Here is a 12,878-nt window from a genome sequence, read left to right on the forward strand (position 1 = left end):
GAATTTTATGTTATACAAACGTTCCTAATCTTTGGCCCACATGTGTCGCTCTTTCTCTTGGCCGAATGCCAATTAGGTCAAATACGCACGTCAACCGATCTTGAAACCACTACAGCGCGCGGGAAATTTTAGGGCATGACGCGTTGAATGACAGCTGTGTTGTCCAATAGAAAGATGATGCGAGTACGCAAAATGCCGTGGCGCAGAGCAAAGGCTTTTCCATTGCCAGATGATAGAAGTTAATGGAAGGTAAAATTATTGTTTTGTTGCATGACTAACGTTATTTTAAGAACATTGGTGGAAGAAAAGTTATAGCTTGTTTTAAACGAGACACGATCGTGACAATCGTGCCTCGAGGCAATTTTACGTTGTTTGTTAAAGGCTATTTAAAAACCTTTACTTAATTTGCATTAAGTCCATACTAATTTCCGTAGTGAAAACATGTAAATGTTTCAGTGACATACAAATCAGTGTGGTAGAAAGCACGCACAGACGTGTGGAAATGTTTATGTCTGTTCACGTTTAAATCTAACACAACATGATAAAGACCGTAGTAAAAAAAAAAAAATTGCATATTTTGCAAGCTGTTTTTTTCCTGCTAATTATTATTTAGCCTGTTAAAATGTCAGTGTGTGAAACAGTAGTAGTACCTCACTACTAGACCTACAACTATTGTTTTAAAATAGTAATGATAACTCGAGTTTAGCCCACTGTTATTTTCATGACGAAGAATATGTAGGCTAGTAAACTGTAATTACATTTTTATAGTAAAACAAAAACAAAAACGATATGGTGCTTTTATTATTATGAGTGGAGATCGTGTGACACCAAGATGAGCAAAGCTTTAGTCAACTATAATTCAGTAGAAAAATAACCACACGGTGGTGGTATTATCATATTAAATACATCTTTTTGACTATTTCTACGTTATACATATTCTTGCTTTACATATTTAGGTACTAATATACACTTGAGTGAATAATATGTACATTCATTTAAAGGTACAAATATGCATCCTTTAGTCCAATCCTAATGAGGTACAAAAGTGTAAGCCCCAGTGACAGCTTTTGTACCTTTTTTTGAGAGTGTGGTTCTGCAAACAATGTACAACGTAGATTGAATAGTTCACTTTTTTTCACAACTTTTACTAAGAAATTCTCTTTCCTTTTTTTTATTTCCTTGTGGAAAAAGAAGTACACTTTAAGCATACTTTAAAAAAAATAATAATAATTGACATTCACTGGTTATTTTATATTAGACAATTAACTTTTTTAGAAAACAGAAATGAGACTGCAGTCAGGAAATTCAAGTCAGAGATGGAAGAAAGGAAGGAGAGAATAGGCATGAAGTTCAATCGGTGGAGTGAAGAAAATATAAGAGGAGACAATTGTAGATGCAGAATATAAAGCTTTAAAATATGGGCACAATTAAAGTTCATGGACACAATTGAAGTTCATTTAAAGTTCATGTAATGTTTTTGTTTAGAGAACATAGACAGAAAACATTTTAGCATATGGTTACCATTTGAAATTTTCCTCTTATTAATTTTTTTTTTAGCCTATTTGTTGTTGCTTGTGTTATAGTAACATTTTTCATATATTGTAGAGTTAATTTTTTATCAATATTCTGATTTCTGAATATTCTGATATTCAGATTTCATCAAATTTAATGTCAACACAACATGTTCTTTCAGTTGTTTGGAATTTCACACATGAATTGAGATGAGGATTTATTTTACTCATAACCTGTAGTTTATATATTTTTGGGGTTTGTTAAATATGTTGTTAAATATGTTTGTCTGATAATATGTGTTAATAAATCATGTGTTTTTAAGATGCAGAACATTTTTTGATAAATAAGGGATGGCCCACTTTACCTGAAATTAAATTTGTCTGGAGTGCATGATCTAAAATATGTTTATTGGTATATACCTTGCAAATAACACTTTATATGAACTGTATTCAGATTTAAATATTATAGCTAGACCTTAAAGTTAACAAAAGTAATAAAGAAAAGGGGGAAAAAACTAAATTGTATCTAAATTACACGTTTTACAAAAAGTGGCCAACTTTACCTGAATTCACCCTACTTATTAAGGACTTTAAACTTTATACTTTAAAAGAATATTCTTAAGTGTGAACTGAATGTAATGTTTTCAGACAATTGCATGTTAATTGCAATTAAATGAAAATGCATTACAGTTTAAATTTATATTAAATGCAGTTAGTTGAATTTAAGAGTGTTTTTCACCCATCTTTATATGTAATTTCATAATTACTTCATATTGTCTTTGAAATATGGTTAAAGTGTACTGTTGAATACTGACAAGCATATGGTAAACTAAAATATACTTTAATGTCATTTCTATTAAAACTCGTATGTCATGTATTTTGTAATTATTGTAATGATTATTATATATTGTAATGAAGTTGCAATTTAGAACATTTAAAATAGGCTATATTAACTTTAAATGTAATATAAAATAACACTACAGTTAAAATTGTAATCAACTTTACATGTGTTTTAGTATGTTAGTCAACACATTAAAATGTGTACTTTAGGTAATTCTGCAAATATTGCAAATCAAACAATTAAACTGCAGGTTGAAAGAGAAAATCGTTCTTTTGGTATTTGTAAATTAAGTTCATTATTCTTCTATTATAATGTATCTTCTTCAAGGAAATAAAAGTGTCAGAAAGTAATCTCAGTTCCTGGGTCATTGGTCACTTCAGTTTACAACTAACCAGCAATGTTTGTGTTTCTAACCCAAATTAGTCGATAACAAAATAAGCTTGAACAGGTCCAATGTGTGTTTCATTTGTGTACTCCTCTCATACCCTTGGACTGATTGCGTTCGACGTTTTTTCACAACCCCGAAGCTTCCTTTTTCACACCCAGCCCCCTACAAAACACCCACTAATGTGTTTTGAGTCGTACCCTCTAGGTATGTCTGTCTAGAACCGGTGAAGTGATCTTCCTCATCTACCCACTCTTAGTTTGTGTCACAAGTTTCTTAAAGGAAATGCAGTCACGATCCATGACGTAACCTACTTAGTTATTTCAGGCCCCAGTTCATCCTCACAGTATGACAACAGCTTAATGAATACATTATATGTATTTATGAGAACAATAGACCATAAGCAAGATTCTACTAAACCGATAAAGGACTGAAAAGTGATGTTTATCAGAAAGGATGCAGTTCATGCTGTTTAGATGTACAAATCCAATTAAAATGACAGTGATCGGAAGTGAAGGTTGATTAATGCTTTTTGACTAATCATTATAGATAGCAGGATAACAAAAACACACATTCATCTAGAGAAAGAGAGAATGAACCAGTCACACTAGTGCTTTCAATAAATAGATGGAGAGAGAGAAAAAGGTTTTATTTCTTTGTTCTTTGGTAACATTCCAATAAGGTAGATATAGTAAAACACATACAGTGAGTTTGGTCAAAATCACACTGCCACAATGAAGAAATATTTTAGAATGCTTTTAATTCAAAAGACACGGCACAGTTACACAAACAGGAATGTTTGAACAGATAAAAGACTTTATTTGGATTCTGTCTGTACATTCAACATCAAAATTCAATAGAGAGGTGTTTTCTGGAACGTGTGACGTTTCTCTGGATCAGCACACAATCTGGATGGGGTCTGGTGCTGCTGAAAATGTTCATCAAAAATGTTTTTTTAAGACATTAACAGATACACTAGTATAGAGAAAAAGGGTTTTTGCGGGTTTAAGTTCACATATTAATGCTCTAATGCCATTAAACACAAATGCCCTGTTGTAGGCCTATATGAAAATGCATATGAGTTTATGTATTTGTTTTTTGTATTTTGGTCCTGTGAGATTAATGTGACTCTAAACCCAGTGCACATGTAGGAAACACATTGAAAAAGTAGCTTTAACAGATTTTTCTCATTTGTAAAAAAGAAGAAAGAAATACCTGATTTTTCAATTCTTTTTTGTTTTACACATACTCATCAGATCTTCCATTTCGTGGCTGCAGAAAAGAACAAAGAAAAATATTTACTGAGATGTGTTTTGTTGCTTTTGTTCAAGCAATTAGATAAAATAGTAGATTTAAAATGTGAAATACTGTAGGTATGTCACAGTGTTGTTTTTAACTAAAAATAAAACGATGAACAATTATTTTCATAATTAAAATAAAGGTGAAATAAATATATACATTACGTGAAAATTTTAAACTTCAAAACTTAAAGGAAAATCAGAAATGTTGCTTTGCCACCTAACTGAAATATGTAAAGTATTTAAAACAAAAAAACTAAAGCTGAAATAATAATAAATTAAAGCTATATAGAAATAAAAACAATTACAAACACATAACAAAATTACTAAAAGACACTAATATTAAAACAAACTAAAATTAAAATGAACAAAACGATTTAGCATGTAAATATCATGTAGGATTGGGGGGAACCAAAAGTCATAATTTAACACTTTTGTAAATTACATATTGGCTGACCACTAATCTGAATACGTTTTTTTTCATACTCTAGAAGAGCAATGTAAAGAAGATTATTCACTTTCCTTGTTTGGCTGAACAATAAACAGTACTCATATAACCTACCCGATAAAGGAAGTACCCTCTGCTCTGGATCCGTCCGGGCCCTTGAAGGTCATCCTGTGCACAGAAGGAATTGTTATAGATGTGCTCCGAATATCACACCACACTTTCTGCTTGTGTACACAACTTTGACTAACTCAGTCATCAGAGTTCTTCGGATGAATCAAAGCTCTGATGACGGCAGTGTTGTTAGGGGTTAAAAAGCTTTATCTACCGAACAAAATCCATCAGGACCATTTCCCGTGTGAGAGTGAGGCAGTCATCATTTACTCTTGTGCAGTTTTGTCTTTTACCCTTATAGCACAATAACACTTTTAGCGTACAATTACCTCTCAACTGGACAGGAGCAGTTAATCTAAGGTTGAGCCATTTCACATCCTCCACATAAAATTAGATGGACTCAAACTCATGCATGCACATGTCAGCCTCGTGCAGCCATGTATGTGCACAAACATGGGTTACATAATACAGAAATTAATACTTTTAAATGCAATGGAAAAAATTTAAAGTTAAATATTAAAAATAGTCTCCTTACATTGGGAATGATCTATTCAGTCTATTTAACCTAAATGTAGTAAATGCAATATATACACCGTGTAAGTTAATATATTACAACTATCATTTTTTATTATTATTTAAAATTTTGGGGGCAGTAATAAATTAATACTTTTATTCTTCGTTAAAATGATCAAAAGTGACACTAAAGACATTTATAATGTTACAAAAGATTTCTTTAAAAAAAAGTTGTTCTTTTGAACTTTCTATCCATCCAAAAATCCTTAAAAAAATTATGGTTTCCACAAAAATATTAAGCAGCACAATTGTTTTTTAACGCTTGACTAATAAGAAATGTTTCTTGATCAGCAAATCAGCATATTTTAATGATTTCTGAAGTATCATGTGGGACTAAAGACTTGAGTAATGATGCTGAAAATTCAGCTTTGTTACCATAGGAATAAATTACATTTTAAAATAACATTTTGAATTTATTTTTGATCAAATAAGTTAAGCCTTGGTGGGAATAAGAGACTTCTTTCAAACACACACACACAGAGTCTTATCGACTTCAAACTTTTGAATGGTACCGTATGTAATTAAAAAATGAATAATTAATTTGTGAATAAGACAACGTGACTCTTACGTTAATATCAATATTTCCAGCATCAACCAGAGAAAGAGAGAGAGAAAGATAGGCTGTCCAGTATGTGGTGAATAAACACATACACACTGTCTGTTTTAATAATAATTAACACTTAACACTTAATTAAATCAACAATTACTGATGGTCAGAAAAGAAGCCCTAGAGCTAAGGCATGATGAGATATTATCAAACAGCATATGGCATTTCATAAAGCAGCACAGAGGATTGAGAGGAACAGACACTTCAGTCACTCTCCATGAAAATCCGTCTTAACGTTATTCTGTTTTTATCAACTATTCATGCAATTACCACAGCCACTGTAAGGTGTTTTTTTACCTTGAAATATACGTTTTGAACACACAAAACTACATACAGTTGCTGTAATATTTAACAGTATTGGACTCTATTTAAAACCAAGACCAGGGAAAACTCATGAGCATAATTCTTCTTCAAAAATAAAAAGTATGCACTATTCGATTAGAAAATTAGGGGACAAAAGATTAATTATTTCTTATGCTTAGTACAGCTAAATGTCCTAAAATTGACTTCTGAATACCAACCCGCCAGTATTTCCTTACAGCCAAATACAGTATTTAGTTTCTTGGCACTTACCCAAACTAAATATTGCTTTTGCAGTTATTTTAGTGGTTCTCAGGGTGACATACTCACAGCGCTAATGTAGTCTGAATGAAGGTAAGCATGCAGGATACATACATTTAATTTCATTCTCCTGCTTCTTCTTCTGGCAAGCTGGGGTATGAGCTCCAGAAGAGGGTGCAACACAGTAGACTGACACATACACATATATAGAGAGATATCATGAAGACAGGCATGGAGAGATACAAAAACCATGAACATCTGTTCCTGGGGATTGGCCAGGGGCCGCAGAGAGGATTCATTTAGTGCTTTTTCCTCACACTCATCTGTCCTCAGTGCGGCTCAGTGTTCATTTTGCACACACAGTGCATTGATGCTCAGTAAAACGCAATCACATGCAGGCCATGCCAGAGCACATGGCAACATATAGTATGTGGTGGGATGTGAAAATGTGAGTGTTTAAAAGCAATATATAACAATTAGTTACAAATATGCAGTACATTTGGCTGCATATTTGAAATGTATCACAAACCTGGCATATAAATATTTTAAAATGTAAAATTCATTAATAAATGGCTGTATGATACACGTTTAAAGAAGAAATGTTGTGAATATGCAAGGAATGGACAGTTTGGGAGGAAAATACACTGAACCTCCTTTGATGGCATCAACACAAAATGGTATGTAATTAAATTTGGAAAATTTAAAGTTACGTTTAATTTAGCTTCTCTTCTGGTTTGAGTCGCTGCCAAAATTCTGATGTTGATTCACACACACAAAAAAATCTAATATTTCAAGGGAAAATCTAGTGCAAATGATCAAATGTAGGATATTTTTAGGAAAAAAGTAATGTACAATATCAATGTAATCATCTTTTTCATACGTGTGGATGCTGTCAAGGAGGAATCAGGACATCAGAGGTTACATGCATTCAATGGGAACTAAAGAGTAGATAGTTTTATGTAGTAGGATGATAATCTGTTAATTATCTAAAAATAATCTAAATACTAAAGATGCATTTAGTGGTCTGCTATTTACACTTTATAACAGAATGATAAGACTTAGTGGAAACATTAAGATAATGTTTTCGAGTAAAATCAGACAAAAAGACAATAAATTTAAAGTAAAGTTTATTTTAGTTTCTTTTTTTTTTTTTTTTTGTAGTTACTGTACATTATCCCTTATATCCAGTTTCCTGGGAATGTGGCTATATTGCATTTAGATTTTCCATTACCTTGGCTCAGAAGTGAACTGTGCAGTGGCCTAAAATACAGTTTATTTCATTCACTTGAGCTTATTTAATGCCAGAGTATTATATCCCTAATTACAATATGCAGTTGAGTGTGTTATTGAAGACAGTGCAGCGTAGCAACAGTGGCTGAGTGTTAAAAGCAACAGACACTAAACACCTGTGAGGAAACCTACCGTCCCATCTGACAATCTTGCACCATTCGGTTTAGTGTAATGAAATAAAAACTACACATACATGTACAGACACACAAATACAAAACCAAACGCACAAACACAGAAGTTACACAAACACCAAAAATAAATACAGACAAAAACATTCATAGAATGAAAAAGAACGCCATAATCCATAAAAAAGATCCATATACAAAAAACAATTACATGAATAGATAAAGATAAAAGGATGCTGATGTTATGATGTCATTGAATTGTTATTGCACTGAGTGTGCTTAAAGAGACGACCTCAAATTAAGACTGCAAATGTCACATACTCACCCTTTTGCTGGTCTCTCGAGCTGTGATCTCCTGCATGTACAAAAAGCAGTAGATGAAGCATCGAAGCAAATTGTCTTTTCATTAATCTATACATTAATATACTGATAACTACACCCAGACAGAATTTTTTTTTTGCATATTTTATGCTGTGATTGGTGAAATGAGTTGAGGCTGATACACACTTTAACTCAAAGCACAATCAAATAAACAAATATTCAAAGGTTGGCAGTGATGTGTAGAATATTTGGTACATCTTCTGCACATGCTGATTCCGTGTGAGCACGAATAATATTCACCTTCGATTTCTGCAATGATCCCAGCATTAGGAAACACAGGTCCTCCAGGACATCAGATGTCTGGCAAAGGTTAAAAGAAACGCAAATGGATTATGGACAGTCTTTTTTTTTTTTAATGCTTGTAAATCTGTCATTATGCTATATTATTACCTAATTTTGGATTCAATCTTTTTGCCAACTTGTTTTCTTTCCATTAGCACGGGTTTTGTATCTCTTCTTGGAACTGATTAGTTGTAGTCCTCATTGATCTGAGTTTATGCACCTCAGTTTTTGAGTGAAAAAAGCATTATTTGTGGATCAGCTGTTCTGAAGAGCTGCTTTATAGCTTAAAATTAGTTTAGAATTAACTAATTTTGCAAAATAAACACTGTTATTGAACTGAAATGAATCAACATGGAACTCACTTGAGTTGAATAACAACACTACTGTCTTCATTTGATCTGCTTATTGCTGAACAACTTGTTTTATAATTATTGAACTTTAACAGTTCAGTTATTGAACTAAACTGACTGGAAGAGAATAAAGTCAATATTTTCTTGCTACAGCTGTTTTACAGCAGAATTTGAATTTGTCTTATATTTGGTGACGTTAGAATCACTGATTCTGTTACTTCCCTGTTTAATACTGTAAAGCTGCTGTGAATCTCTATTGTATAAAGCACTGTATAAATAAAGGTGACTTGACTTGGATCGTTTTGGCAATGTTCACTCAAAAACTCAGCTCAGACCAATGAGGCCTATGTCTAATCAGTTCCAAAGGGAAATACAAAACCTGTGCTAACAGAAAGAAAACAATTGACTTAACTCAAATTTTTGACAAAAAAAGAAAATCCTCTCTGGGTCAAAATGTCCAGAACACAATATGAGTGTTAAACATTTGCAGCTGAGCCAAATGAGTTAGGTGCATCGTACTGAAATTGTTAACGGTGTTAATTTATTTTAAAAGAATTCTTATAGAAAATTTAAAAAGCACAATTCACTGGCTCACTGGGATTCACAGCACAGTTAACCGACTGTTAGCACAAATTCACTCTCGGTTTGCTTTCTCAAAAACACACACATAATTTAGTAGCTGTATTGCAAATGGCAACAACACTGCATTACTCACTCTAAAGGACGGGTCTGCAGAGAGGTAGAACGAGCACAGATCAGTTATCTATATCAAAAGACAGAAAAGCAGTCGTAACTTTGGGGCTTATATTAATGAAGATTCAAAGAACAAATAGAAAGTGCAAACTCAAAATGAAGTTTTGTTCATTTCACTCCATGGCCATAAACATGCATTAAGGTTTTTATATCCCAGCCTCTAGATCCCCAGGTTTACCCATGTAATTGCTCATGTGCACACAGTTAGCACATGTAAACAAAGCAGAGAAGTAATCATCACCTTAGAGGGTAAAGTTAAAAGGCATTGAAACTGAACAAATATTGGATAAGTCATTTATAATTAACTTTTGTCTCTGAGGAAATTTGTATATAACTTAAAGCAGTATAAGCGATTTGCTGGGAGAGTTCATCTATGGTTAAAATGAAAGAACTCATAAGTACGTCTATTGACAGTAAATCATACACACCTGGGTTAGTAACTGCTCATGTTCTATTGAAGATGGATTCAAGAGCACTGGAGCACCTGCAATTCATGCAGAAATCATTATTACATATATTCCAATAATAATATTTAGTGTTACAAGTAAAATAAAGTTTAATAACATGAATTTTGATTTTGCATGGAATATGACAGAGAAAAAAATCATGGTATTTTGTCACATTGAATTCTACACAGCATACTGTAGTTTTAGGCACTTTTAATGATTACAAAGTCTCCATTGGTCATAATTATTTGGCAAATCTCAGATCTTATTATGACTTCTACATTACCCGTGTAAATTCTAAAGCGGTCTTCAATGTCATGAGGTTTCTTTGCAACTGCATCACAAAATTGCCAGTGAAATCAATCTGGAAGCCTTGACAGCTGTTATCCTTGTGAGGTTTAGCTGTACAGGTCTGAAATTAATTACCTCTGCTTGTCAATTTTCTTGTTTTGGTGGTTTTGACCTCTTCCCTCAAAGGAATGAGCTCCAACTTAACTGAGTTTGTTTATTGATCTGTTGTATGGGTCTATGGAGCCAGATCGGCCTCAAAAATAATACATTTATAAAACAAAATTCATAAATGCACAGCACAATTTACATTTACAAAATCCGATTCGTAAATTCAAAACACAATTCATAAATACAGAAGTAAAAGCATAAATATTTCCCCAAATGCTCACACAAAAGCATCTTACCTAAATTTTGTTTTATAAATGTATTATTTTTGAGGCCGATCTGGCTCCATATGGGTCTCTCAATTTGGCTTTCCTTTTTGAACCATTACTGTCAAAAGGTGTTTTCAGTGAATGATTTATGGGACACGCATAAGAATTAGTGAGATCACTAGTCAAAAACAGCACAAAACTAGTTAAAAACAACCACAGAAAAAAACAATAATAAAGTCACTACTCCAAAAAGAAAAAAAGTCTAATCTAATTGATTATTAAATAAAATTATTGTAACTTGCATCTTCATGACCCCCAGGGTCTCTTATGACATTCAACAATCAGTCATGATGGTATAATTCTGTATATTAATAAATGCTATTTAACTCCTGGCATTTATAAATGGCAAAAACTTCTGGCATTTCTTACACTGTCATTATATTATTCAAATTCTTGTGACATCACTGCTGTCAAAATTGTCTCCGCTGTACAATAATACTTTTTTCTCTCAGTAACATCATAATTAGCAGTTATGTGACTGAATCTAATTTGGTAATATAGCTCTTGGTGTATAGAGTGAATTCTGTATTGCTATATTGCAGATGATCAAGCAGATGATCATTTTAATCCTTGTGGTGTTATGATTATAATTCACAAAATGAATCATACGCATAATACTCTTTACCCCAGCCTCATTCTGCAGGTTTATGGGAAAACATCCAACATTTTTCATTGTACTAATTAGTTTCAACCTAACAAGGCACTATAACAGAATTCACTGCCCTGCACAGAAGCTCTTAGTTAATGCATCACAACGACACATTCCTGCTTATAATCTACTGGCACTATTGCAGCATTTTGAACCACAGGCAAGAAATCTAAGCCTTCAATAAAAATCAGAATTATTTTCAAACATGAAATCAGTAAAAAGTGAATCTAAAGACAAGGTAAAGACAAAAGTTGCAGTGGAGGAGAGCAACAGTTGTTGTTGTTTTTTTTTTTTACATGTTACAGTATTTATATATTCCATCCATAGCCACAATAAAGACTAATTTCTACTCAATTTTTATACATTGTACACATTTTATATTCGTGAGTAATTAAATCCAGTGTGATTGAATACGTGCATACATTTGCATATATATATGATTTCATACGCACATATGCATTTATTTAGCCAAAGTTTAACATTTTCAAAAATGTTCAAATCCTTTTGGCTTTACAAATTCACCAAAAAGGGCACATTCAGAACTTTCACCATTATTTTAAAGCCTGTTTTGAAGCAACAATGAATGTTTGGTTTTAAAAATCCCTGTTTGAGATATTAAAGGAATACTGAAAGTATTCTGACATTAATGTTTGGATTCCTCAGGTAAAAACACACTACACCTCTATGACTGTACAAACTTCTTTTTGATTTGTAGCCTAATGTTTCCAGAAAGATATGATGCTACAAAATATGTACACACATAAAAAAAATATTTAATTTAAATAAACAATCAGCTTTCTCATTAGAGAGTAAGTACTAGGCCACCAAACTTCAGCTAAGTTATTCTGACATTACTCTAGTAAAAGGAGAGATGTATGTATGATGTACTTACTTGTGGTGATGGGTATAAAGGAGATGAAGAGGACCCCGAGCATCAGGGCTGAGTTGTGTGCTGGGCTCATCGCGCTCTGAGCTGCTCCGCGTTCACACTGGCTGCTGCTCCTCATGCTCTCGTGCGCGTCAGTCCGACAGTTCGCGCAGCTTCGTCTGGTGCTTTGCTTTCGACTTACAGCCTAACATTATGAACTCTCGCAGTTACACACCCTCTTCGTAAATCGACCTGCAAAGTACGTCACGATGGATCAGCCCCGGCACGTGATTAATTAACACAAATGATGATGTGAAATGAATGGACAACTTCCACATATGGTCAAAGCTATGAGTAATAAAACTCAAATCTGTCATCTTCAACAAGACATTTTATATAAACAGGATTGTTTTACTTTAAAATGCATTTGGCTTTTAAATAATAATTGTTCAAATCCTTTGCCGAGATATGAATATTTTAAACGTTTTATATTTGAATATTTTTAATATTTTTAAATATGCATATGGTAATTCCTCTGGTTGACAACAGTCATTACATACTAGACAAACACCATATATCAAAGCAAAGGAAGATTTTTCTGGTTTCTTTAACCATGTTTATGGGCAAACCAAAGGGGATGAAAACAAAATGTAATCAAAGTAACACTGCAGTGT

General features: G+C 32.9%; 1 protein-coding gene across 4 annotated transcripts; it reads right to left on the minus strand.

The window, feature by feature from the left end:
• Window positions 1-3,517: 3,517 nt before the first annotated feature.
• Window positions 3,518-12,451, minus strand: LOC107718432 (neuromedin-U-like). Of its 4 annotated transcripts, none has more exons than XM_016525500.1 (9): window positions 12,229-12,451; window positions 9,945-10,000; window positions 9,479-9,526; window positions 8,372-8,431; window positions 8,076-8,105; window positions 6,450-6,524; window positions 4,598-4,651; window positions 3,953-4,009; window positions 3,518-3,665 (listed from the first exon to the last, which is right to left on the minus strand). In XM_016525500.1, exons 1-8 carry the CDS (start codon window positions 12,341-12,343, stop codon window positions 3,977-3,979), a joined length of 471 nt encoding a protein of 156 aa, XP_016380986.1. In that variant the 5' UTR covers window positions 12,344-12,451; the 3' UTR covers window positions 3,518-3,665; window positions 3,953-3,976. The 4 variants fall into 4 exon arrangements, with proteins under 4 accessions (XP_016380986.1, XP_016380985.1, XP_016380984.1 ...); XM_016525499.1 differs by having other exon boundaries at window positions 3,518-3,662; window positions 6,405-6,524; XM_016525498.1 differs by having other exon boundaries at window positions 6,405-6,524.
• Window positions 12,452-12,878: the final 427 nt, after the last annotated feature.

The sequence above is a fragment of the Sinocyclocheilus rhinocerous genome, unplaced genomic scaffold (assembly GCF_001515625.1).
Source record: "Sinocyclocheilus rhinocerous isolate Xijiao unplaced genomic scaffold, SAMN03320098_v1.1 scaffold453, whole genome shotgun sequence".
Classification (NCBI taxonomy): domain Eukaryota; kingdom Metazoa; phylum Chordata; class Actinopteri; order Cypriniformes; family Cyprinidae; genus Sinocyclocheilus; species Sinocyclocheilus rhinocerous.

Coding starts and splice junctions, on each gene's coding strand:
- LOC107718432 (XM_016525499.1), bottom strand. CDS start 12,343: ATGAGGAGCAGCAGCCAGTGTGAACGCGGAGCAGCTCAGAGCGCGATG. Junction 8,432..9,478: donor CTGCAGACCCGTCCTTTAGA/GTGAGTAATGCA, acceptor AACCTTTGCCAG/ACATCTGATGTCCTGGAGGA. Junction 6,525..8,075: donor CTCGAGAGACCAGCAAAAGG/GTGAGTATGTGA, acceptor TGTATGTGTCAG/TCTACTGTGTTGCACCCTCT.